Source organism: Hypoxylon fragiforme (assembly GCF_022984875.1).
Source record: "Hypoxylon fragiforme strain CBS 206.31 chromosome Unknown GGS25scaffold_10, whole genome shotgun sequence".
Taxonomy (NCBI): Eukaryota; Fungi; Ascomycota; class Sordariomycetes; order Xylariales; family Hypoxylaceae; genus Hypoxylon; species Hypoxylon fragiforme.
Window position 1 is genome coordinate 1,033,084 of NW_026054765.1, and position 25,680 is coordinate 1,058,763.

The 25,680-nt window shown below is 49.4% G+C and overlaps 7 protein-coding genes across 7 annotated transcripts; 5 read left to right on the forward strand and 2 right to left on the reverse strand.

The window, feature by feature from the left end:
* The first annotated feature begins 3,470 nt into the window (after nt 1-3,470).
* Nucleotides 3,471-4,480, forward strand: GGS25DRAFT_528156 (uncharacterized protein). The gene is made up of 2 exons (XM_049265159.1): nt 3,471-4,129; nt 4,210-4,480. Exons 1-2 carry the CDS (start codon nt 3,619-3,621, stop codon nt 4,431-4,433), a joined length of 735 nt encoding a protein of 244 aa, XP_049112204.1. The 5' UTR covers nt 3,471-3,618; the 3' UTR covers nt 4,434-4,480.
* A 3,359-nt stretch (nt 4,481-7,839) lies between these two features.
* Nucleotides 7,840-10,289, reverse strand: GGS25DRAFT_510182 (glycoside hydrolase family 125 protein). Its single transcript, XM_049262627.1, has 3 exons — nt 8,443-10,289; nt 8,170-8,302; nt 7,840-8,075 (listed from the first exon to the last, which is right to left on the reverse strand). Exons 1-3 carry the CDS (start codon nt 9,758-9,760, stop codon nt 7,967-7,969), a joined length of 1,560 nt encoding a protein of 519 aa, XP_049112205.1. The 5' UTR covers nt 9,761-10,289; the 3' UTR covers nt 7,840-7,966.
* A 308-nt stretch (nt 10,290-10,597) lies between these two features.
* Nucleotides 10,598-12,902, forward strand: GGS25DRAFT_510184 (uncharacterized protein). The gene is made up of 2 exons (XM_049262628.1): nt 10,598-11,557; nt 11,626-12,902. Exons 1-2 carry the CDS (start codon nt 10,883-10,885, stop codon nt 12,610-12,612), a joined length of 1,662 nt encoding a protein of 553 aa, XP_049112206.1. The 5' UTR covers nt 10,598-10,882; the 3' UTR covers nt 12,613-12,902.
* Nucleotides 12,903-14,216: 1,314 nt separating this feature from the next.
* Nucleotides 14,217-15,974, forward strand: GGS25DRAFT_516136 (amino acid transporter; the record flags this gene model as incomplete). Its single annotated transcript, XM_049263163.1, has 2 exons — nt 14,217-15,386; nt 15,510-15,974. The coding sequence occupies 2 exons, from the start codon at nt 14,217-14,219 to the stop codon at nt 15,972-15,974; spliced, it is 1,635 nt and encodes a 544-aa protein (XP_049112207.1).
* Nucleotides 15,975-17,721: 1,747 nt separating this feature from the next.
* Nucleotides 17,722-19,583, forward strand: GGS25DRAFT_510192 (uncharacterized protein). Its single transcript, XM_049262629.1, has 4 exons — nt 17,722-18,511; nt 18,573-18,689; nt 18,746-18,961; nt 19,025-19,583. The coding sequence occupies exons 1-4, from the start codon at nt 18,259-18,261 to the stop codon at nt 19,270-19,272; spliced, it is 834 nt and encodes a 277-aa protein (XP_049112208.1). The 5' UTR covers nt 17,722-18,258; the 3' UTR covers nt 19,273-19,583.
* Nucleotides 19,584-19,721: 138 nt separating this feature from the next.
* On the forward strand, nt 19,722-21,063 carry GGS25DRAFT_510194 (proline-specific peptidase). Its single transcript, XM_049262630.1, has 2 exons — nt 19,722-20,567; nt 20,649-21,063. Exons 1-2 carry the CDS (start codon nt 19,888-19,890, stop codon nt 20,902-20,904), a joined length of 936 nt encoding a protein of 311 aa, XP_049112209.1. The 5' UTR covers nt 19,722-19,887; the 3' UTR covers nt 20,905-21,063.
* Nucleotides 21,064-21,327: 264 nt separating this feature from the next.
* On the reverse strand, nt 21,328-23,910 carry GGS25DRAFT_528163 (DUF1793-domain-containing protein; the record flags this gene model as incomplete). Its single annotated transcript, XM_049265160.1, has 1 exon — nt 21,328-23,910. The coding sequence occupies one exon, from the start codon at nt 23,908-23,910 to the stop codon at nt 21,328-21,330; it is 2,583 nt and encodes an 860-aa protein (XP_049112210.1).
* Nucleotides 23,911-25,680: the final 1,770 nt, after the last annotated feature.

Sequence of the window (25,680 nt, forward strand, 5' to 3'; positions counted from 1 at the left end):
CCAAAGAGAGTCTTGACAGGCTTTGTTGACAACAGTAAATTGCAAAACAGGGTAAACCTACCTACAACAATGAATGAAAAGCCAAAACAGCGATGACAGTGAGTCAGCATTCGATTTTCTCATATGTGATTGCTCCGCAAATGATGATAGACCTACTTTTGTGCTACATGTGCTCAAATTTAACTTCGCATGATATCCTAAATCGATATCATAGACACAAATCTGATGATTAATAATAAGGGGGATACAATGCATGACAAAGGATACCTAGTACTATGTATTCACCATCGCTTTTCATAAATAAACTTAATTATGAATTCTTACTAAACCATCATTCGTTATCACTGGATTCAAGATGGATGCCTACCTCTGGCCTAATAGCACCCCAGCCACTCACCCAAAAATAGGGGATGTATCAATAACACCATAACGGAAGGAAGTCCTTCGTAACCTTCAACCTCGATACTTCTAGGGTTAATACTTTATGGCCACTAGGCTCAAAATACATCGTTCATGTATGGGTAACTCGAAATACCTAGAAGGATCACTGAAAAGTCACATACAACCGACCAATGGAAAAAACCACACGTGCCGAGACAAGTGTGGCCTGGTAACCTTCTGAATAAATTCACTTCATGTTCCTAAATGGGAAAAGCTTGCCTTTTACTGATTCTGAGAGGGACATTGTCGATTTCGACATCAGAAAAAAATATATAAACAAGGTCTGCCTCCCACTGATTTCACTTTTGTTTCTTTTCTTCTTCAACAATCATCAGCAATCATCATCAACAAACGACACTTCATATATGACAACTTCATCTCCAGATCAAACCTCTTATAAAATTCTGATATCATTCTCACTTTAAATCAAGTTATTTTTCTTCACTTCAATTTGTTCAAGATGGTATTCACTCTACCAACTTCATCCACCTCTCTACCTTCTCTATGGGTATAATGTACTAGGTACTAGAAGCATATCGTTTCCTGCTCCAAACTAGATTTCAAGCAGGAATCGATGATACTTCTAGTACTAATGCTCACCAATCTTATCCATATATGGATACAGAGACTGTCCTAAAAGGCAATTGAGGTCTTTGGCAATGTGAAGACCTCAATCACTGGGCTGCGGTGCGTTCGATACAATGACAAAACGGTGACTCGAGTCACCCGACGGGTCAATTTATTAAGGTACGAATTCAAGCGGAATAGTATCTATTCCACATTCTCGCCTGTCGGTACATTACTCACCAGACGCTTTTACTAGGATGTCATGATATACGCCAATCGTGTTGAAGCACTCTGCTTTACTGAGTTACCCAGACTGCAGTCCCAGCTTGAGAGCATGCGAGCCGACGTGACGCGCCTTCACCAAGTCCATCGTGATTTGGAGGCCTGGCTTGGCCATGTACTGGTCTGTAAACGGATCTTCCTGTCACGAGGCGGAACCTAGAAGATGCAGAACAACATCGTTTTTGCGAGGGGTGTACCTATCTTATAAATGCGAACATATTGCCTGAGCAGGTGTTTCTGCACGAAAACTTATTTTCTGTCTAGTTACGCGGAAAGGACACAATTCATACGTCGGTTTCCACAAAAGTAACGAAAGAAACGAAAGAGGAAAGATAAATGAAGAAACAAAAGAGGGAAACATGACATGAAGTTGGCAGCGGCGATAGTCACGGTTGGATGACTGCTCACAGCTTCCTCCTTCAATACCAAACGCTTTAGCCCATGGCGGGCGGTATCCCGCCCAAGCTTCTTTCCTCCTAGAGGAGAACGCCCGAGAATTTTACGAGTATTCGAAGCAGGTTGATGTCCTAATTCTGGGCAAAACGAAATGGCCTGCCGAGCAGAACTATAAGATCACCTCTTCCATTCGCTCGCTCAGGCTGCTTGCTTCCGGTGCCACCCGCAGTCTCGTTATTCGAGACTGTGACGAGAACTTGGCAGAGTGGATTGCTCGAAACGACTTGGACCACATTCATAACCTTGTCATTGTGAAGGTTGCCTTTATAGGTCGTGATTGCTAAATCCAGACAAACTCTGTCAATTATGCATAGGCATATCTGCAAGAATGACGAGCCATATGCACAACGTTCCTTCGGAATCGATGGTTGTTTAGGTTGGAACTGCAGTTTCATGCTCTTGGAAGGTTTATCGCCCTGGAAAGTGCCAGATCCAGTGCTTGCCAGCATTAGATGTTGAACAGGTCAATGTTCAAAACAAAAGACCCGGCCAAGGAACCCTCACACCTTTCCGACACATTTCAACACATTTCAACCCATTTCCAACACATTTCCCACGAAATTCCTAAGCAAATAGGCTCTTCTCAATATACGACGATGAGCTTACGGACTAAACTCAAGGCCCTTATTCCCACAATCACCGTTAGTTTCCTTGAAGTTAGGAAGAACTACAAAATACCCCGCGGCATAAATGAGGTCTAATCTTCCTCATCATTCGGGGCCGCTCCTCTCTCTCCTTTACTTTTCACATCAGATTGTGTACGGTATTTCGCCATTACTCCCACATCACAGCTAGTTTCCTTGAAGTTAGGCAGAACCACAAAGTATCCCGCGGCATGAATGAGGTCTAATCTTCCTCATCATTCGGGGCCGCTGCTCTCTCTCCTTTACTTTCCACGTCAGATTGTGTACAGCATTTGGCTATCTGATCTTTGGCAACATGGGCCTCAATCATTATCTACCCAATTTTACGCAGAATCACAACCCACAGCTACGTCAGAGAAGCCATCCTCAATTCCATCGAACCTACAAAACATTGCTTCCAATCGTCGGCTTACAACGTACTGTTGCAAACCATAAAGCGATTTCTGCTATTTTGACCGCTGTTCACCTCCGTCTTGGCCAGCACTTGGGCCGCGGATGAAATATGTCCGTCATGTCAAGTCACAATATCCGACCACCAGTCGGGCCTCTTTGTGAAACGGTTCATACACATTCGCCTTCGACCAGACATGCCACATTACTCAGGCCGGAGCTTTCAATTTATACGAGGCTTTTGAAGGATCAAGTCAAACTCCAGAGCTTCAACGAAATTCACAGACACCGATGTTGCTCCCCAGAGAGATTTGGGATGGTGGTGGGGTGTTTCTCACTTATAAGATGTTGCAGGTGCCTCAGGCACCATAGGCTCCACTAGAGCCATATGGCCTTATGTTGGCACTCCGCCACTGTAGTTAGGAATAAAGCAAGCTGTCTTCCTTTTCTCTTCTTCTTGGTTGCAGCAGTAGCTGCAACATAAGATGTACGCATTTCAGCAACCTAGCTACCTGGGTACTTGCCCGATAGCCCCCAGCAATTGGGCCAGCCTTGCTGATTGGTATTCTTCAAGATATCTCACCGTCTCTTCCTTTCTACAAGGCCAAAGGAGTGTGCCTATTGTTGTGCTCCATCCTATGAAGTTAAGCAGCACGTATTCTTGCGGCTGTGCCGGATTCTACGACCTGTACAGTCGACGTGGGGTGTGCTGTCGCATATCTAGCAACGAAAGAGGTACTCTCTTGTACTAGAGTCGTCAGTACCAGAATCAATAGTCTACACGTCATCGATTAAAGTAAGACTACCAAACTTCACAGCAGTCGAAGTGATTTCAGCGATGGTCAACGTCCAAGCCAGTCTCGGTCTACCTTCCCACATGCAAGAACGCTTTGGGACAGTTGTGGCTGTCTCTGAGCAATCTGATTCTGGAGGAAACACTAGGAGCCTATTCGACCCGACTACTGGGACATACGAGCCTGTCGATACGCCATCACTTTCTCTGCCCGATTACACCAGGCTACCTAGACGAGAGCGATCAGATTACTCATCTTCGAATAGGTCAGGAGAGTGCTATGCCTGTGCACGTACTGGTCACAATTTCAATGCGTGCCCTCTTCTTTGCAACATGATAAGAGAAGAAGTCCTCATTTATGACGGTGAGGAGAAAGCTTACAAGATCGGATGGCTCGACAGCAGTCTGGGAAGAGCAGGTTCAAGAGTTCCAGGAAACGTTATAACCGCGGCAAGAGCAAAAGGGGAGAGTTGCATCTACCACATTCTAAAGTGGATGTATGACAACTGCGAGCGTCTCAAAGGAGAAGTATCTAACTCTACTGTGCCCGTCTGCGGTAGGGTATAAGCGCCGTGAAGCTTCTATAAAGGTCCGTAGTCAGGCCTAATTAGTTCTTTCTGCACAATTTTGCGACAGCTGACCTATTGACAACCCCTGTTAGCTGGGTTTGGCTAAACAGCATCCTAAACAGATGCCAGAGGCACCACTGCTCCACCAAATACTGTGTCCCTGTGAACAAGAAGAAGGCAGCGGAGGCAGCGGAGAAGAACATCCCCCCTCAGAGCGGGAGTGCTGGTTCTACTACTGTCACATACGCTTGTATCGCTCCTTCGAGCTCTAGTCAACTATATAAAATATAAACAGATCTCTAAGATCTCCAATATTAGATGATCTTAGAAAAGACAAGCCTCTACTCACTGATCTCATGTCTATACAGGCAAGACTAACACCATCCTGACATTATCAAGACAGTAACAGTACTTACTGAAGTAAACCTTAGAATGCAGGAGACCATCTCATTGCTCTGGTGGGAGGTCTGGTCTACTGGAGTTGCGGGTGTCGGTACTTCACTTGGAATTCAAACCCCTAATGTACCTACTTACTTTATGAAGCCTTTCAAGTTTTATAATCGAATTGTTCAAAGATGTGACTATGTCTTCAAAGCGTTGGTTTCATGGTCTATGATTTAAAGGGGCCTAAGACAAGGAACATGTAGCAGCTTCTACGTATGGGAATAATATCATAAGCTAAGTGGCTTGGAAAGGTTTGACACATGGTTGAATATGAGAACTGGTCAAGGTTGAAAGACAAAGAATATAGTGGAATCAACGCGCAAAGATCAAATTTTTGGCTTGTCAGACAAAGCAAAGACTACCTACCTCCTGCTTACTTACCAGACTAAGCAAGCAAGCAAGGAAGAAGATATTAGGCACTAAAAGAGCTAAGAGGTTGCTAGGTCGTAGTGAAGGAAGCTTCTTCTAACGCTGAGCGCGTCTGGTTGTTATGGTGATGAGGAGAGGGGGGTGGTTGTCTGTCGAGGAAGAAGACTGACTACTAGCATTTCCATACGGTATACTTTTACCAGTCATACGCCTGGTACCTAGCGAACATTTGACATTTGACTGTCAGCTTATCATCTCGGGCTTTAACACCATCGCGCTGCATAGACCTCGCCGTCGACCCTTAGCCGCAACTTTCTTTCCACCTTTCTACCTTTCAAAACTCTCTCTCATATTTACCTAGCTTAGGTGTCCATTTGCGACGCCTATATACATCTGTGGCCTTTTCTCTTTCTATCACTCTCTTTCACAAACATCATCCAATCCTTTCTTTCTCTATCCATCATCCATCAATAGCATCTCCAACACTCGCTTATTTCAATTCGAAATGCCACCACGACCAAAACCAAACCAGCAGGCCACGGGACAAGATGGCGCCGATTGGGTATATCGGGGCACGACGCCGGTGCTGATCAACACGACCGACCCCAACATGCGTCGCTACGTCGAGGCCGGCATGTCGCTGTACGATGCCAGTGCCAGGGCCAATTGCGAGGCCTTCTACGCCTCGCTCGTGGCCTACCTCCGGAACAAGGTGGCGGGGCCGCCGCCGCAGTACGTGGAGAGCATCGTGAGGGGATTGAGGCCGCCGGTGCCGAAGGACGACGAGAGTAAGTTGATTTGTTTGTGTTGTTGTCTAAAAGTATTAGCTACCTAGGTAGTGAGTTGAGCAAAGAAGGCTGACGTTAGACTCTATACAGAGGCCTACCTCCTATACCTAAATGACAAGTTCCATTATTGGAGCCAGTTCAACAAGTTCGTCGCCGAGCAGCAGATGGCCAAGGCCCAGGATGTGCAGAAGCTCGTCACTCTCGTGGAGGCCCTGACGGCACACAAATTTCTAGATCCGAATTTCGTGTACCATTCGATGATGGGGGCGTGTAGTAAGTTACCTCCCTACCTCACTTCCTTCACTTCATCCATTCATCGATCTATCTCCCATCTCATCACATTCTATCTCTCCTCTTCCTCCTCCTCCTCCTTTTCCACCCCCCCCCCCCCCATCTCTCTCACTAATGTCCTAACCACTTGACTAACCCTACAAACAGGATGCTACGCGCGGGGCGCCCCAACCCCAATCGAGACAAGGCGTCTCTACGGCTTGGCCATCATGCTTCAGGCACGAGGCCTCATGAGTGACACCGAAGAGAAGTTCCCTATGCACCCCTCGGAGGCCAACTGGACTTTGGGCGTGGAACCTCAGCTGGGCGTGCAACTTGACGCGGACGGGTGCCCTAAAGTGGCCGGGCGCCCTAACGTGGGCGCGATCCCCAACATGGGCGTGCGCCACAACATCGGTGCAGTCCCTAACGTGGGCGTGATCCCCAACATGGGCGCGCAACTTAACGTGGGTGCTGTCCCTAAAATGGGCGTGCGCCACAACATGGGGGCAGTCCCTACCGTGGGCGCGATCCCCAACATGAGCGCGCAACTTAACGTGGGTGCTGTCCCCAACATGGGAGCGCAACTTAACGTGGGTGCTGTCCCCAACATGGGCGTGCGCCACAACATGGGGGCAGTCCCTAACGTGGGCGCGATACCTAACATGGGCGCGCAACTTGACGTGGGCGCTGTCCCTAACATGGGAGCGCAACTTAACGTGGGTGCTGTCCCCAACATGGGCGTGCGCCACGACGTGGGCGCTGTCCCTAACGTGGGCGCGATCCCTAACATGGGCGCGCAACTTAACGTGGGTGCTGTCCCCAACATGGGCATGCGTCGCAACATGAGCGTGGCCCATAACATGGGCGCGGTTCCGGGCGCGAACTACAACCAGAACCAGAACCAGAACCAGAACGCGCAGAACTGGTATGCCTAGGTTTCACAACGCCCAGAGCCACGTCCCCCCAGTTGCAGAACCCCCAGGTCTAGTCGTCGGTTTTGGGTTTGGCTCGGATGGATGGAATTAATGAAGATTACGGATTAATGTGCATTGGGACGGCGTATATGGTGTTTTTTTTTTTTTTTTTTTTTTTTTTTTTGTTGGAGTCGCGGGGGGTACATATTTATTCATGGCAGGACATTGGGATCGCGGAGTTGGGGGGATACGATATACCATTTGCTGTTTTGCGTGCATGGCGGATTGGCTTACCTACCCGTTAATGTGCCTGCCTACCTAGGTACCTACCTAGGGTTAGGTGCTTAGGTATATTTCGACAAAATTAAAGATCATAATCTCTAATTCGTTGCTGCTCGGACTAGTACCTACGGTATAAACTTCATGCTTGGATCGGAGGTGGTGCAGGACACCCAGGTACCCCTTCTAGGGGGCAAGTTCCGTGCCGAATCCGTGCGGTGGTGGGCTCCCTGTGTGCGGACTAACTCGAGCGGCCCGAGCCCGGTAGGGAGGGGAGGGGAGGACCGTCGTCGACTTTTTACTATTTTTTTTAATAGGTATCCTAATGATGTGGTCGCAGGACAACTCAGAAGGTACAGGGTACAGGTGTCTACAGGAGGCCTCATGTTCGATTTAATGGATGTAGTTATAATGAAAAGAGATGAGAATGGTTGAACAGGTTCCATACCTAATACGATTATTGTGAGCTAATTACTAGGTAAATTGGTGGCTCTCTATATTTCTTAGGCGACGGCCGATGGCCAACTTGAGAGGAGAGAAACGTAAATCAAATAGGTACTGATAGTTAGCAAATATCGATTTGATGATGGTTCCTATATTTCACGTATGTAGGTACGTCCAAAAAAAAAAAAGAAAAAAAAAGAGCTCATTCATTATAAGAGTGTTACCTAACTAGTCAGGTAGGTAGGTAGGTATCTATGATAACAATAACGCGTTGCAACAGATTCAAACATGAAGCGTCTTTAGTCAGTCCCTTTCAGTCCTTGTTGATGAAGAAAGGCTGGAAATTCTCCCGAAGTATGGCGGGCTTCCTGTCCGCCAGGTCCATGATCAGCTGGCCGAAGAGGCCGTTTGCCCAGGTGAACCTGTATTGTTGTTGTAGTTCAGTTAGCTAGTTTGAGGGATCTCGGTGATGACGTCGTAGTTTGAAAAGATGGTTGAGGGAGGGGAGGGACTTACCATTGCCTGGTCCATTGGCTGGGGTCGTGGGTGTCGACGCTTTCGTGGATGAGCCCGAACCCGTCGGTGCTGCGTAGCACGTCCTTGACGGCTGTGATGATTTCTTCGTCGTTGTCGGTGGTCATTGCTCGCACTGGGGAGTCAGTACTTGATCAAGTATATATATATGTATATAGTGTAATAATACAAATGAAAGGGCAAGAAAAACGAGTAGACGCTGTAGTTGGTTCTATAGCGTATAAGCTTGGAATACGACGACTGGAAATTACTCACTGATGCTGGACATGGGCCACGCCATTCCAGGCCTAATGTGCGGGCTCCCGATGGCGTTGATATACGGGCCAGAGCACCACCACGGATTGCTTCTGCTGAGAACGAAGTCTCGCGTGTTTTGATAGACGGGGTCCTTTTTATCCAGGTACCCGAGGAATGGCGCCGAGAGCAGCGAGGGAATATTCGCATCGTCCATCAGGTTCTGGCCACCGAAGCCGTCTACTTCGTAAGCGAATATCTGTTTGCCGTTCGGTGCTTTCACAATTCCCCAGTGGCTGATGGCATCCTTAATCCCGCTGGCCATATCTCGCATTTGGCGTGTTAACTCCTTTGGTGCGTTCGGTAGTCGTTCCATGATCTTCGAAGTCGATTCTAGGTACCTTGCCAACATCATATTCGCCGGAATGGAAAAGTCGAACGCGGCGGCGTCGTCGCTGGGCCTGAATGGAGACCGCACCATACCTGTTTCGTTGACGGGGCTCCCTATGCCATTATTCCCTAACGTGCCCGAGCCCGACATGGTCTGCGACTGAAATGTGTACGCGGGCCTGATCCATACTCCGTCGGGTCCATAGGTAGGCTTCCTCATCTCCTCCGACGCGGCAAGAATCGACTGTACCGCGGAAATCCACTGGAATTTGCCGAAGAATTCAACATCGCCGGTAGCAGTGTAGTAATCGTGCGAAAGCTGCAGGAAGCCTCCAAAGTCGTCGAGCTCGAAGTTGCAAGTGTAGACTATATTGCGATCGTACGATGGCGTGACGGCGTAGATGCCGCCGTTCTGGTCCGGGCGCATGCTCGACTCGGGTGGGGGCTGGAAGGCATTGCAATAGGGGGATATGATGAGGTATCGGGCCTGCAAGTTGATAACACCACGGAACAGCGAGGCGATGTCATCTTTCTTATCCTTCAGTACAGTTTTATAGGGCGCGATCTGGTTTGCCGAGTCCCTAATCCACATGGCGTTTATATCCCCGGTAATGACAAAGGCTAGCTCCTCGGCGGAGTTGTTGGCAGCAACCCCTTGCCATTTGACGGCCGTGTCGAGGGTATTCGGGAATGTGTTCTCGAAAAGGCGGAATAGCTCCTCATCGTAGATCTTATCCTTTAGCTGCTTAATGGCGTCCTCCACCAGGGTTGAGTTGAAGGTGCGGCATTCTGGGGCCGGTCGCTGAGATGCGAGCTTGTAAGCCCCGGACGATAGGGGTGGGTTTCGTGATTGAGAAAAGCTAGAGTAATTGGGACAAGATTTGCCAATCGCATGCCCGATAGGCATGCTGGCCAATGATAACAACCATGTCACATCTTGCAAACGCATCGCTACCTGGTTATTTGACGAGTTTTTATCTTTTCAGGTTGGTAAAAACGCGACAGCGACAGTGGAATAGAGAATAGATGGAAGAATCGTATCCTGCTTTCCTCAGCATGCTAATACTATTGGAGCTGTGCCATATAGGCTCATCCCCTGTGCCATTTCTACGTCCATAAATAGGTATGTAAGCCGCACAAAAAACCAACAGACCAACGAGCCAACAGGCCTGGAGTCTTGGGTTGTATTATCCATGTGGATAGTTGTTATTATTAAAAGTGTTGCATTGATGACCTTGGCATAACGGCATGGTTAAAGGACGATGAATAATACTATTATGTACCTGTTAACAGCTGGTTACCAGTGACAAATATTGTTGACTCTTGGGTAGTGTTATAGAGTATAAAGTATATAGTATACCTAGGGTAGAGTATAACAGAGTAACTATAGAGAATTGAAAGAATTGGTGTTTTGAGTATTACACATGTGCAGAGTAAAAGGTTACAAGAGAAGTTGAGGTGTTGAAATTGACTTTTTGGTTTTCTTCAAAGACAAACACTTGAACGTGACTGGTTGACTATCATTGGCTGCAGAATATTCAATGTACTGTATCTATCTGCCTTACTAATGTAGGTTCCTCCTATGTAGGTAATCCAGTTACTTACCTAACTTCCAAGACCCCAAGAATCTTGGCTCAATAGAACTTCGGGATGACGTACTTAGCGGTATAAACCCCCTGTTATCAGTGCCTAACTATCCCCAAGTCGGTTTATCGCGCTAGTCATACGCAGTACAGAGCATCAGCTGTTTGCCCTTGAGCGACTTTTTTTTTTTTCGCAAAAGTCAATTGCAGCGATCCGAAGCTCCGGATTAGTTAGTCGTTCTTCGTCTCCACCTCTATTCTCTACTCTCTGAGTTAAGAGTTCTACCTTATACAACCTCGCCATTTTCACATTTCTTCTTTTCTTTTTTATTCTCTTAATTGTGCCATGGTTGGTATCTTTGTCGTCTTTAAATCTGGCCATGATTCTAATATCTTAATGTTACTGTGATCAACCTCTTATCCCCAATAATCAACAAAAGACGACGACCAAAACCCCGCGCAATCCGCAGTCCGTCTTAGTTGCCACCATGACTCTCATCAATGTACGCGACCTACTCTCTTTCCCGCAGGGCGACAATGCTACCGATACAGTCATCAATAATATCCATTTTAACCTCACCACCCTAAACTTTTGGAACTATACCTACTATTCCAATGGCACTTTGTCCAATGGCTCGTGGTGTTTCCTGGTCGACAATCCCTACACTCCGGTCAGCGTCCTAAGCAATGGCACTTTTCTCAACAGTACTTGGTGCTATGTAGCCATCCAACCTATTGGCGACCGAGCGCGCGCTGGTATTGGTTTCGCCGTGGCTTTTGCGCTATCATTGATATTCATATTTGTCAACTTGAAGAAGCACGGCGAGTTGCATTTGCCCGCCGAGAAGAGGTTTTATCCCATAGGAAGACGGTGGCAATGGTACTGGGGAATTTTCGTCTGTGCTGCGGCCCTCATCGGACTTTTTACCGGAATCGATGTTGACCGATACCGCGTCGTGGAACTCCCTCTTGTCCTTAACGTCTTCTTTTGGTTTCTCTTGCAGATGGGTGTAATGGCCCTCGTCTGGGAAAGTGTACGACATTGGGGTAGCTGGATGGAGCGCCAGTTTATCGATCCAAATCCCTTTGTCCTGCACCAAACCGATAAAAGGGGCATGTTCGAGCTTTGGCTGCCAATTTGGTTTTACTTTTGGTTATGGTTGGTAAGTGAACATGAAAATCAATGTGACGAATACGATGAGCTATGTATTAATGAGTTTTGCCACTGTAGAACTTCTTCCTCGTTATCCCACGAAATTGGGGCGCGATTGAGCTTCAAAGATCCCCTGACCAGACGGTAGAAAACGCCATACCAGCCGCCACAGATGGGCGCTTTAAGGCGGGAACATTTTGCCTTTTCGTGTGCTGGTGTACTATTGTCGTCTCTCTTTGGCATTCTATCCTCCACTACGAACCTCGCAATCGCGGATTATTCAACCGCATCATCGGGTTCTTGGGATACATGCCATTCCGATTCACATTGATGCTACCCCTTTCGTTAGCGGTCGTTGGGTATCAGGGTCTGTGTGCTTGGGATTTTGCCTTATCGCCTCTCAATGCAAAGACCAACCTACTTGCCATGTATCTCGGAGGATATGCGCCTACTTTTCTCATTCTCCTCATCCAAATTATCGCTGGATTCTTACGTCCGAACGAGGACCGTGAGCTCCAGCGTCAGCGACGCGACCGAGGGCAAGCTCTAGACCAGGAACTTGGACTTGTTCGAAAGCCAGCTTGGTGGCGCCGTGCCAACGGAGATCTTCCACCAGGTAGCATGCGAGACCGCATCATGCGGAATGTACGGGAGGTTGGAGGTGGACGACCAACGGCGAGAAACATTGAAACTCTTGCGGAGCAGAGGGCGGCGGAGGCTGAAAGTGAGGCGCCAGGCAGAAATAATAGCGTCATCGAGATGAACGAGATACAACGCACAAATAGCATTCGTAGCAACGTGCCGAGGTCAACACCTGCGCCGCCACCGTACACTCCTTATGGAGGCAAGTCAGGCCAGCGGAGGTCTGAGCGCACCATGGAGGTGGCAGCTGACCTTTTGTTCCCGAGCGCAAACACGGGCGCCTCTACAAACAGGGGCAGAAACACAGAGGCAAACAGCGATCAGCCTCGGCGACCAGGTACGAGTGAGAGGAGCTCGAGTACTGTTAGTGGCATGTCTACGAGTGGCAATCCACAACAGATAAGAAGCATGTTAGATGTATAGTTTGGGAGGCATTAGATTCGGAATCGGAATCGGAAGCATGATATACACGGTCGGTCTTTACTCAGGGTTTATGATGACTGAATGCGGCGTTTTGAACTGGGTACCTGGGCGGTCAAGAAGCCATCAGGAAAATTGGTCATTGGTTAGGTGTCTTTGGAAAGGAAAGGCCTTAAGCAAGGGACTATCCAGATTATGTGCAAGGGACTTTTATGTCTTTGCTTAACGAATTCTTCACTTGGATAAACATATATTAAGATATTTTAATACCATATAAATAGCCGTCGAGCGCACTTTATGCCGGTGTTGTTGACTTGAATGCCTGTCGTAGTGATAGTGATAAATAACTAGGTTAGTGGATAGCGGGCCTACATAAGAACGCACTAAACCTTGATAAGGCTTGATACAGACAACAGAGCCAGCAACTCATCAACTCTTTAACTCTCTCTCTTTCAACTTTCCTTTTCAACTCTTTTTGTTTTTCATCTTTTCGATTTTGATTCAACCAAGTTGAAATGCTTCATACGAATCAATACTCAAGAAATGTGAAGTTCATTCAATATTTCCCTCTTTCCCATAAATGACTCGGAAAGCATCAAGCAACTTGAGCGTTTTATAAACAAATATCCGGGAAGGTCGGCGAAACTCTACAACGCTGGCCTGGCCATAATCCACAATCCACAATAAGTGTTTCATCGGTTTCTCTTTGGGATAATCTTATAGTATGATATTACAGCCCAGGCTTCTCTTCTGCATATTGGAACAGTTCAAATATGCGAGTGAGACAGCGTAGTAACGCCGGTGTGTGGGGTCGACCTTTGGGCTGAAAATGTGTGACGACGCTGAGCGAAATTAATGTCACTCGATGCCGGAGGCTGCCAATCACGGTTACCGTTGGGGATTCCTTCTTAGCTAGGTAATGCAACCCTCCGTGCATCACAATTAACACGGCTGTAGTACCTATACAGCGGCATAGGCAGGCTCTTGTCCTGTGTCCTTATATCAAGCTTTTTCTAATATTCAGCTCAAGTGAGGTGCATAGCATGGATAGATATCTAACCCCAAATGCCAACCTAGGGTGATAGAGTCAATATGGTCAAGGATTCATCTTCAGCAGCTTCCCTAACGTAAGCTTCGTTTACAATACCTTGGAAGCTGGGGATCCGGAGTACTGTATGTCCTGAGAGCCTCGAGGCAGACAGGTCAGACGGATAAAATATCCTAGGTCCATGATCGACCATTGGATACCCACATCCCTGGAGAAGAAGCCTCCCCCAAGGATGGTTGACTGGCAGCATAACGAGCCAGGGGCATTAGATATGGCTATTGGTCATCGACTCAAGCAGTGTTTTCTGAGCTTCTAGATATATGTGCTTACGTGCATGCACATTGAAACACGCAGGACCATACCTATCATTCTGGTTGCTAACAGCCTCTAGCTGGTGCTATTGATTTGATTTCCTGCTATTCGCCTAGGTATCCCGTCTATCAACTACAATCTTATTTAATCCTTTTGCTTTTTATTATTTTGTGTTACGTTTCCGCCACTTTTCTCTAGCACGCTATCATTTCTTGTCCCGTCCCCCTTCGAGCTTGCCCTCCCTCTAATGGATGTAACCACCGCGTCTAAAGATTCCATCGAGCTGCGAGAAGCGTCTCGGACTAATCTAGGCAGTAGTCCCCTTTCCGATTCCCTTTTCTCCGACTTTGGCGCTCTTCAGGCCTCCCGCGACGATGCCACCCTCAGGCGCCTCGGGAAGCGCCCGCTTCTCAATCGGAGCTTTGGCTTCATGTCTAGCTTAGGGCTGTCCTGCTCAGTGCTGTTGTCGTGGGAAGGCATACTCGTGACATCCGTGCCGACGTTTCTGCACGTAGGGCCCGCGGGCGTCATATGGGCGTTCCTGATCGGCTGGGTAGGGGTTACTTCGGTGTACGCCTCCGTCGCCGAGCTGGCTTCTATTGCGCCCACTGCAGGCGGGCAGTACCATTGGGTGGCCATGATGGCGCCGGAATGGTGCGCTAACTTCCTGTGCTATCTGACGGCCTGGCTCACGACACTCGCTTGGCAAGCCATCGCCATCACCACTAGTTATTCTGTCGCTACGCTTATCCAGGGCCTAGTCGTCCTAGCGGAACCGAGCTATGTCCCTCTGCAATGGCACACGGTGCTGATAATGTGGGCTGCCGCCGTGTTTTCCGTCCTCATCAACTCGACTACCGGCCGTATTCTCGCCAAGGTTGAGGGTTTCGTCCTGATCTTGCATCTGACCGGCTTCTTTGGCGTATTAGTGCCGATGATCTATTTTGCGCCGCATAACACGCCGGCCGCCGTTTTCACGACGTTTACGAATAATGGCGAATGGTCATCGCAAGCTCTGGCTTTTCTCGTCGGCCTCCCCACGGTAGCTAGCACCCTTACCGGCGCCGATTGCGCCGTGCACATGTCGGAGGAGGTCCGGTCGGCCAATGTCGTGGTGCCGCGGGCTTTGATCTACACGATTATAATCAATGGGGCACTAGGATTCTCCATGGTCATCGCACTGATGTTCTGCACCGGAGACGTGGATGCCGCGGTGGAAGCCGCCGATAAGGTGTTTTACCCTTTTATTCAGATCTTCGAGGACTCGGTTAAGTCGACGCCTGGCGCGTGCATCATGGTGGGCGTTATTTTGACAATGGCGATTACTAGCTGCATCAGCACCTATGCGTCCGCTTCAAGGATGATGTGGTCTTTTGCAAGGGATAAGGGGCTTCCGTTTGATACGTATTTAGTTAGGGTGAGTAATTACCGATCTACCTGCCTACCTAGCACTGGAAACGAAATCCAGTACTAGCCCATATACTCCTCTTTTTCATAGAGTATTCGGTGCATCTAACTAACTCGGTTCACAACCTTCTAGCTAAACAAAAACACGCTTCCCGTCTACTCGATCCTCACCACCATGATGTTCACCGTCCTCATCTCCTTCATCGTCCTCGGCTCCTCCGCCGTCCTCTCCGCCCTCCTCTCCCTCCTCCTCGCCGCCCTCTACTCCTCCTACCTCCTCGCCTGCGCCCTCCTCCTCTACCGCCGCTGCACCGGCGCCCTGCACCCCTATGTCCCCGGCGCCGACATCGACCTCCACCACCAGCTCGTCTGGGGCCCCTGGAGGGTCCCAGAGCCGTTCGGTACGGTCAATAATGCGTTCGCGTGCGTGTATGCGGGGTTCTTGCTGTTTTGGTCGTTTTGGCCAATGGATAATCATCCGGGGGCGCAGGATCTCAATTGGAGTGTGGTGGTTTATGGCACGGTTATGGTTTTCAGTGTTGTGTGGTATGTGCTGAGGGCGAGGCATTATTTTAAGGGGCCGATTAGGGAGGTATAGGGGGGGTTGTATGGGATGGGTGAGTAGGTAGGTAGGTACGTAAGGGGGGCAGGTGGTGTTAGGGGGTGCTTTGGCTAGTGAATAGGTACCGACGTAAATACAGTATACCTTATATTTAACCATTACATACTAGGAATTCATCATTCACTGTATCTAACTACCTAGTAGGTATCTATCTATCTATCTATCTATCGTCTATGTCGCTGTCGTATGGTAAGGTAGCTACTAGGGGGGTTATGTACCTAGGTAACATGTATCCATGTTATAATAATAGGGAAAGATGGGGACATCTATCTGCATAAGGCTCTAAGATACCTATCTATATCCATATTCATAGTACCTACCTACCCGCCCAGGTTAGGTATATGGGAGCCGAGTTTCGCGCTGGCGCAACTATTGACTACAAGCCCGCCCGTGTATTATCCTATTCTGGTTCTAGGTAGATAGGTTAGGTATGCATGGGTATATATATTCCTACCTGCTTAGGTATATAGCTAACTATCTTGTGGATGTCGCGATGCGTTGCATTGGAAGGAGGAGGGGGCAGAGGGTTCAGCGCCCACGTTGCAGTGCAACGCTGGTCTGCTAGCGTTGCGACGTAAGTTGTAATGCCGCCGAATGAGTGAATGCTTGTACAGAACGCATCTGCATTTAGCGTGAATCGACCTGGGCAGGTAGGCAGGCATTATTTGATCGTGAATGCTAAGTAGTAACTATGTACGCCCCGACCTAGGTAGGGCGATCATATACGGGTGGCGCGGGCGGGACGGGAGGACCCTTGCTTTCCAATACAAGCCTTTTTTGATCCACCTGAGTATGCCGTGCTAGCATCGTTTAGGAGTTGAGGTAGGTATCTACACCCTTTATTGGATACATAGTATGGTTACAATAGCGAGGGAGGACGCACGCACTAGATAGGTGCATTGGGTAGTTATCCTCTAACTCCTTAGATACTACCTAGGTAATACTACGCTGCTAGCTGCCTGGGCAGGTATGGGCTCGATGATGTTTATCTCTACAGCGGGGATGAGCGAGTCAAGAGATACTGAAAGCTTAACTTCCGAGGTGGATAGCCAATCAACCCTAGGTTAGGGGTATTCGTCAGGTAGGTATTCTCTAATCGGCTATCATCACGACTATCAAACGCCACCATCACCATAGCATCACATCCCTCTCCACACATACTGTCGTACAGCATCTCAGAGGATCCAACCCATGAACATAGGCAGACACCGAAATTTCCCTAACTTGGGTGATCATCTATCATCATCCATGCTCCCGGGCTTCTCTCGAAGATCTCTCTACTCGTGAGCCGCGTCCACGACATCGGCGTGCGCGATGATGCTTGGGTGAAATGGCTCGCGGGCTACGGCCTTCTCGGACCGTTGTCCTGGAGTTGTGAGTTAGCGATGTGCTTGCGAGAATGTACAATATCTAGGGTAGCTGGGTATAATGAACTATGGAATGTTACCTAGAACCATGGCGGAGACGGCGCCGTTGAGCCCGAGGAAGGCGAGGAGGAGCGTCTTGTAGAGCATTGTTTATGATGCTGTGAAGTTGGACTTTTGATGAAGGGGCAGTGGTTGAGAGCTTTTAGGTTCTGTGTTTGTTTGTTCAAGTCTCTAGGGGTAGTCTCAAAGGTGGTGTAGAAAGGTGAGGTGTCGGCTCAGGGACTCGTCGCTGGGATTCGCCTGCTCTTATGCTGGAAGAAAGTCCTACCCAACCTAGGTCATACACGGAAGATCGAGGAAGTACATGTGAAGTCGCATATCGATATTGATCGATCACCAGGAGTGCCACACAGAACCCAAAAAGGGGAGCGGTCTGTTTCCCAGTAAGATGTGCATGCAGTCCTACGGTAACGGTAAGTACATAACTGAACCAAATATCTCGGTACTTGGTTGCACTGCTGGGATCCAAGTAATCCTTCACCCCTACGTAACTATCTTGCGCCATATGCTTACAGGCCCCTGACATGCAGACACTATACCCATCACGTTTCGGCCTTACCATCCTATCATCCAACTAGGGCAAGCTGATATGTAGGATGTATCTCGACATGCCCTGTCCCGCAGCCTTTGGTCATCTATTTTCGGTGAATGGTCATTCTGGTGGTCAATCCCACGACAATTACTAGGTATATACCCAGGACTTAGGTTAATGGTCGGCGATCGATCCCTCCAGGTCCGCTCAAGTCTAGAATATTCCACCTTCCCAAACCTCCCCTCTTCGCGATATCCCTTAATCCACTCCAAGTTTCTTTCACGGTCTCTTACTTTACACGATGGAGAAACACTCTGAAGAATCGAGCGACCCTCTGCTTCGTCAGTCGGCAGAAGAAGAGAGCTCTATATATAGTACAAGTAACCCTCCTAGTGATTTTGGGGATGGCCGTCGGCGAATCTATGCGTGGCTACGTGAGCATGCTGTCTCGATAGCGACTATCTCATTGCTCTTCTATATTGCGGTGGCGTTGACGGTCGATATTGCGATCAGAGCTGCTCAGCAACCGCCTGAACCATTGGGCAAGATTATTAGTACGTATCTAGGTATATCTATGTCAGAATCTTTTGAAGTTTTACTTACAATATTGGAAAGGCCTAGTGAGCGACAGCCTACAATTCGAGGAGAGGAAGGAGTGGTATCCCCCAGATGCCCCATGGACTCTAGGACCCTCGGATGAGCTAGATGCGGCATGGGAGGATTTACTCTACGGTTCGTACTTTATAATCGCAACTCCATCATGCGAATATTGCTGACCTGAAGAACAGCCATCGATATTAGGGTTACAGGCGACGAGCTGGACACACTCGGGGTCAATATGACGAACCGAGTCCAGGTGAACGGCGGTGACTATCTGGGGTCCATAGGCGTCTACCACCACTTGCATTGTCTGAATAACTTGCGGATGATTGTGCACTGGGACTACTACGAGCCGAAATTCGCGGACTCTGAGTACTTGGAACACATGGGCACAGAACACTCAGGTAGGCTCTACGCTACTACATTCATACATTCACATATCGCTAACCTTTCGGGCGATGAACCAGACCACTGCATCAACAGCCTTCGCCAGGCCGTGATGTGTCATGCGAATACCGCAATATCCACCTTCGAGTGGGTGGACGAGGAAAACCTGCTCCAGGGGAAAGAGCAAAGGCTGGAAGGCTCGACGACGTGCGCGAACTGGGAGAGTCTGGACGGCTGGGCACGCCAGAGGACATTGGTCTCGGGGAATTACACATATCGACCTGGGCCCTTCGCGGCCAATAAAGCCAAGGACATGGATGTAGAGTGAGGTGATTGTAAGATTGAGTCGGTGCTTATCTGATGGCCACGGCAGTCAGAGCAAAATCGGGCGAGAGGGAGAGGGATCATATGATGCCAGCCAATAATCTCGTCAACACAGCTGTTTGAGTGACAATCCCATGCCACCGAATTTATTATAATCCCCTGCATATTGCAGCCCTACGATATCCCTACAATGTAACAGTAAGGGATGGCATTGGTTAGAGAGCGGGGTGTCATCCTCATCACCGTCATCTTATAAGTTGTACGTACTTGTATAGCCCCCAATGTAATAATACATACTACGTGAAGGAAGAGAATAATGTGAATATAATATATGTATCTATGTAAGCCATGCAGGTGTTGCATAACAGGTACCGGTACATACATCTCACCGAGAACGAGAAGGGAATACGTTACACTGCACTACGCAGTAACAGCTTAGGTTAGATAATTGTGCATAATTGTATTTATTCTTCCCCTCCTTTGTTCCTCCTCCAGATTCTTACACACTACTAAGTAATCCCAACCCCAGATGTCCTAATCTTACCCGCCTTTCCTTGGCTACTTATACTTACCTACTGACCTACCTATCCACCCCCTCCATTATACCAAATAGAAAGTCATGTCAGCGCCATACCCCACATCTTCCGGCGAACTCCCCTTCGACGCCCCTGGCGCGGGGAAGCCCTGCAAGACATGGTACACCACCATCGGGGACCTGTCATCAACTCCCCAAAAGCCAGTCCTCATCGGCATCCACGGCGGTCCCGGATCCGGGCACGACTACCTCCTCGGCCTCGCAGACGTGTACGCGCAGCGTGGCGTCCCCGTTCTCCTGTACGACCAGATCGGGTGCGGGCACTCGACGCACCTGCGCGAGAAGGCCGGGGACGCGAGCTTCTGGACGGTGGACTTGTTCCTGCAGGAGCTCGAGAACCTCGTCGCGCATCTCGGCCTGCACGACCGCGGCTTCCACCTCCTCGGCCAGAGCTGGGGCGGCATGCTGGTCTGCGAGTACGCGAGCCGCAGGCCCAAAGGCCTCAGGCGCGTCGTCATGTCCGGCGCGCCGGCGAGCATGCCGCTGTACAAGCAGGCGTGCCAGCTGAGACTCGCGGAGATGCCGGGGGATGTTGCGGCGTCGCTGGCGGAGTGCGATAGGAAGGGCGACCATGAGAGCGAGGCGTTCAAGAAGGCGGCGGCGGTGTTCATGAAGAACTTTGTGTGTAGGTTGGAGGATATACCGGAGCCGCTGCAGAGGACGTTTGGGAATGTTAAGGAGGACTCGACGGCGTATAATACTATGTAAGTGACCCCCACCTGCAGACACATACATCATAGAGGGAGAGACATCCTCTTACCGGAACCCCTCCGCCCAAATGACAGGCAAGGCCACGCGGAATTCGAAACGATTGGCACGCTGAAGGACTGGGAAGGGTGGCGGTACGCGCACCAGATCGAGGTCCCCACGCTGCTGCTCAACGGCAAGTACGACGAGGTCATGGACTTCGTCATGGAGCCCTTTTTCCGCGTCATCAATAAGGTCAGGTGGGTGACGCTCCCGAACTCGAGCCATGTGTCGATGTGGGAGGACCGCGAGAGGTACATGCAGCTTGTTGGGGATTTTCTTGAGGGTGCGTAAGTTGTGAGTACCTAGTGAGTGGGCAAGCGAAAGGCAAAGGGGAGCGGTTGAAGAAAGTGTACTCTTATTGAAGTGAATATAAGGTTCTGACAAGATGAGTAATGAAGTTCTCGTAACTGTCATTTCACACATATATGTAGGCGCTGTACCTAGGCCAGACACTTTTGCAATGTGTATCACTTCCAGAAACGCGATTCCGCTATAAGACGATGATGGGCGAAAGTAGGCATCTAACCTGCACGCTTTCAATATTATCTCCAATGAAACAGGAATTATTCAAGGATACTACACCGATCCTATCAACGCCAGATATATAGCATCTACAAGTATAGGAAAGGGGAGGGGAGTGAAAGAGAAGACTCAAAGAAAACAACGATGCCTTGAAATATCCAAACATCTTAGTCCTTCCATGTATTATCCTACCTACGGTCTCCCAAACCCCCTCATCTCCAACGGCCTCCTCCGCTCATTCTCCCTCCTCCTCACAACCCTCTTCCTATACGGCGCCGCCTTGTACCCCGGCAACGGCTCCACACCCCCCCTCGTAAACAAACTGCCCCTCGTATCCCCCGCCGCCTCCGTCCCCGCCGTCAACCCCGTCCTCCCCATCGCCAGCAGCGCAAAGTGGCCCCCGACCACCGGGCGCGCCGCGAAATGCGGTATCTGCAGCGGATACTCGCCGGTCCCCACGACCTCGTAGAGGTCCGAGAACGGCAGGTTCGTGCTGGTCCCGTTGAGCCAGTGCGCGATGGCGTTGACGAAGAGCCGGCGCGTGCCCGGGCCGCACGTCGCGGCCGTCCACACCTCCCAGTCGGACTTGGTGTAGTGGTGGCGGCTGTCGAGCGGGACGCCGAACGTCTGCGACACCTGCGCGTACCACCTCGACTGCATCTCGTACACCCTCGGGTCGACGAGCCCCATGTTCAGCAGCTTGTCCATGTACACGTTGTACAGCAGCCCCCAGCTCGAGCGCCACTGGTACGCGAGCAGCGTGTGCGACCCCGACGGGTCGATCGCGTAGCCCTCCCACGCCGCGTAGTACGACTGCGCCTTTTCGGCGAAGAGGGCGGCGTCCGGGGCGGCGCCGACGACGCGCGCGATCGCCGATATGGCCTGCAGCCCGACGATCCCCTTGATGGCGAGGTTCGTCTGGTTCGCGAGCTCGCCGGCGAAGTCGTCCGTGCTCAGCTGCGCGGCGGGGACCAGCGAGAAGTCGATCAGGTACTGCGCGAACTGCTTCAGCAGGCCGTAGTGCGCCGACAGCCACGCGGAGTCGCCCGTGAACTTGTAGTACGCGTAGCTCATCAGGATCGCGTTGCCGCTGTTCTCGACGGGCATGTACTCGTCGGTCCCTTCGACGTGGCCTGTTGCGAGCGGGAAGTGCGTCCCGATGTCGTGGGTTGAGTACGTGTTTGGGTAGAAGTCGCCCTCTTGTAGCTCGTAGAGTGGTTGGAGGATGTACTTGAGGAGGGTGGGGTTGGCGTACAGGAAGAAGGGGACGGCGGGGTAGAGCACGTCCACGGTGTTCATGTTGCCGTTGCTGGAGATCTCCTTCTGGAACATGAGAGGTTCCACGTCGTCCGCTGACGAGCTGTCGGGCGTGGAGGGGGGGACGGCGAAAACGTAGGCGCCCATGACTTGGCGCGCCGAGAGTGCTACGATTGCGTAGTACGACTCTGCTTCTGAGACAAAGGGCACGGCGATGCCCGTACCGTTGCCTGGCTCGAGGTAGCCGTAAGCGGAGTTCGGGTCGAACTCGAAGTATTGTCCGTACTGGTCCGTTCCATTCAAAACATCCTGAGCCGTATATGTTGTGCCGTTTGTATAGGCTGCAGTTTGCGTGCGGTTGCTAGGGACAGGAACCGGAGGCTCGCTGTCTTTGTAGAAAGCGTTGATATCATCACGCAGCTCCGTCTCAAACTCGTTGGCCAGCTCCGTGACGGTGTCGAAGTCGTTCCAATGGAAGCGGATCATGTCATGCATTCCCCCGTAACACTTTTGCCACCAAGGAGCCAAGTCCGATAACCCGCCTTTGTGAAGATACCGTACGACGGGATACTGGATTGAGCCGATGGTATAACGGACTGATGCCTCCAGTGAAGTGCCCATGTCGTGAGAGAAGCCATACACGGGCTCTTGGTTGCCGAAGCCACGAATAGCTGACCCGGCATCGTTGTTAAGATAGCGATTGTTGATAAATCCAAATCGAACGCTGGTCGCAGAACCACTTTGGTAGGTGAAATTCGTAGCTCCCATGGAACTAGTGCTGTAGGAGAAGTTTCCCCATCGCGGAATCTCGGCTGCCTCCGCAAAGAGGACGGGATATCTGGGGCGCAGTATCCAGCTCGTCGGCGTATTGGTAGAATTCACCGTTCCGTTGCCGGATGCCGGGCCGGTGTGGAACTCCTTGATGATGTCGTATTCGCTCCCTAGCCCTATCCATTGAGCATTTACGTCCGAGTAGAACTGTATGTGGTGGGGGCGGCCATCGTTAGACGTCGCCGTGGTAGTCAAATAACTGAGCGGGATAGAACTTCGACAGATATCTTTGGGGGTGACGGGTGAGAAGAAGCTCGCAGTGATAGTTACTGGACCAGCCAAGAATGTAAAGTTTGAGTACTGAGAGTCGAAACTGACTGCTGTTGGAATTGACGAGTTGAAATAGGGGAGCTCTGGATATTCGTTGATGACCCTGCCCATGTACTCGAATGAGTTGCCATCGACCACCACAATCCCTTCCCATCCTAACCCCTGGCCGAACCAAAATATGGGATTTTGGCTGTTCAAAGTTCCACCTCCGGCAGTAGATGACCAGGTACTAGTGTAGGGGCTCCTGACAGCTAGAGGTATGGCGGGTGGTCTAAGGGGAGAGTATTTTATAACAGGTGGGTCAGCAAGTTCGGGGTAGATGGTGAAATTCGTGAACGGTTCCTGAGCTGCCACATTAGGCGAAGCAAAGGTGACGGCCAATGAGATGGCAGCTGTCGGCGTGCCGAGTTTGCACATGGCTGCTTGGATATCCTATAGCTTACAGGAAGAGGGACTGGTTTAGTAGTGCTATCTGAGACCCTACTGGGCGTTGGATTGGTTGGTTCCTGCATCTTAGGAAACGACATGACATATATATGACTTCATGAACGTGGAAATATCTTTGCCTTCCTACGGTCTGGAAAGTTCCGTGCTGTTAGAACGATGGCGATATATTAAGTGGGGGTTTTTCTCGGGGAGATCGGGCGAGTCGTTAATAACAAGAAGCTCGTGTATTGTTAGCAAAGGCTACCCAAGAAAGAGATCTAGATATGACTGCAGGATGATAAATGATGAAAAAGTGATTGTAAGTGGCCGTTTAATGTATGGAGGGATGGATCGAAATTGGAGTAACTACATGATGGAGCCAAAGAATACCTAAGTTGTACGATCTTAGGTGTGTCTTAGGTGTCTACTTTAGTCACAACCCAGGTACATAGCACTACGTATGTAGACATTGAAGTGATATTCTACATGTATCAACAGTGATGGACTACAGGATGCAATGCAAGACAACCTTGCTGTCCCAGCTCTCGGGTTGCATGGTGTGATGGTTCATAAGAGCCATGGAAGAATATAATTCCAATTCTGCTGTTTGAGCCAAACAGGGGAGAAAACACCCTCCATGGATATTTCTTTCATGTAATACGTATACCTAATACACATAGTACTATGTATTGAAGCAGCTTCACACATGGTTATAGTAGTGATCAGGTGCTTTACTTGTCTGGAGATGGGGGACTTCTTAATACGGCCCCCATCCTACAAATATCCATGTAACCCTATAAGTAATCGATTTGCAGATTGAAAAACTGGAAGTCATCGTCAATACAGCAGTTGATCGATTTTACCTGGGTAACCTAACCGTTATCGGGGCATATGCGATTAGCCTAGCTTCTCTTACATGATTGGCCGAATGCGTATCGAATTTACCCTTTTAGGTAATTTTTTGTTAGTTCTTCATTAAGGGGGGGCGCTCTGCAGAACCGCATTGAATGTTCTGGACCGTCTGGAACCTCTAAAAGCCAATTGATTGCTACGGAGCGACCACCATATTCTCGGAGCTACCTACATATTATATTGATCAATTGATATATAAAAGACTGTAAAAGGCCATGGCTTGGCCTAGTGTTAGTGTAAGATAGCGAGTATTTCATATTCTCCTAATGATCGGCAGTTCAAAGGAATCTAGTGGTTAAATTCGGTCTTTTGATATTGCCTACCTAGGAGGTAGGCAGGAAACGTTCTAGGCTTCTTGAGAAAAGAATACCCGGCACTGGGAAGACAGGGGAATCTATATATTTATTACTGGGCGTTGCGTTAGTTATCTCGCGCACAAAATAGATTACTACATCTTGGAACCTGGTGTTGGAGACGCGAAGAAAATGCTCCGAGTATCTGCACTAGGTAGGGTAGGTAGCTGGAGGCATTATCATGATAGCGCTGGAGGTTACAGGTAACACCATATTATTCAGTGTCGGAGCTACATGCTCCACACGAATGGCTCCCTTTACCCCCTACTCGCCTGGCAACCCTACAGCCTTATACTAGGTCCCTACCCAGTATAGAACAATCAAATATCCGCACTGGTTGTATAACCCATACTAACATCTCATTGGGTATTGATTCCTCTTAAAATAGCATGTGGTATAGCATATACGTTATCTATGGTGGGTGTATTTCGATAGGTTGAACTCATGCTTAGCATATATTGTACAAGATCATCGTATTTTAAACTATTGTTTTTAA

Bases quoted from the DNA above. Each gene is read 5' to 3' on its own strand.
- GGS25DRAFT_510192 (XM_049262629.1), top strand. From the start codon at position 18,259: ATGGAGAAACACTCTGAAGAATCGAGCGACCCTCTGCTTCGTCAGTCG. The intron at 18,690-18,745 runs GTTCGTACTTTA...CCTGAAGAACAG, and splicing joins ATGGGAGGATTTACTCTACG to CCATCGATATTAGGGTTACA. The intron at 18,962-19,024 runs GTAGGCTCTACG...GCGATGAACCAG, and splicing joins CATGGGCACAGAACACTCAG to ACCACTGCATCAACAGCCTT.
- GGS25DRAFT_510182 (XM_049262627.1), bottom strand. From the start codon at position 9,760: ATGCGTTTGCAAGATGTGACATGGTTGTTATCATTGGCCAGCATGCCT. The intron at 8,303-8,442 runs GTGAGTAATTTC...CTGACTCCCCAG, and splicing joins GTGGCCCATGTCCAGCATCA to TGCGAGCAATGACCACCGAC. The intron at 8,076-8,169 runs GTAAGTCCCTCC...ACAACAATACAG, and splicing joins AGCCAATGGACCAGGCAATG to GTTCACCTGGGCAAACGGCC.
- GGS25DRAFT_528156 (XM_049265159.1), top strand. From the start codon at position 3,619: ATGGTCAACGTCCAAGCCAGTCTCGGTCTACCTTCCCACATGCAAGAA. The intron at 4,130-4,209 runs GTAGGGTATAAG...ATTTTGCGACAG, and splicing joins CTCTACTGTGCCCGTCTGCG to CTGACCTATTGACAACCCCT.
- GGS25DRAFT_510184 (XM_049262628.1), top strand. From the start codon at position 10,883: ATGACTCTCATCAATGTACGCGACCTACTCTCTTTCCCGCAGGGCGAC. The intron at 11,558-11,625 runs GTAAGTGAACAT...TTGCCACTGTAG, and splicing joins TTTACTTTTGGTTATGGTTG to AACTTCTTCCTCGTTATCCC.
- GGS25DRAFT_510194 (XM_049262630.1), top strand. From the start codon at position 19,888: ATGTCAGCGCCATACCCCACATCTTCCGGCGAACTCCCCTTCGACGCC. The intron at 20,568-20,648 runs GTAAGTGACCCC...CCCAAATGACAG, and splicing joins TCGACGGCGTATAATACTAT to GCAAGGCCACGCGGAATTCG.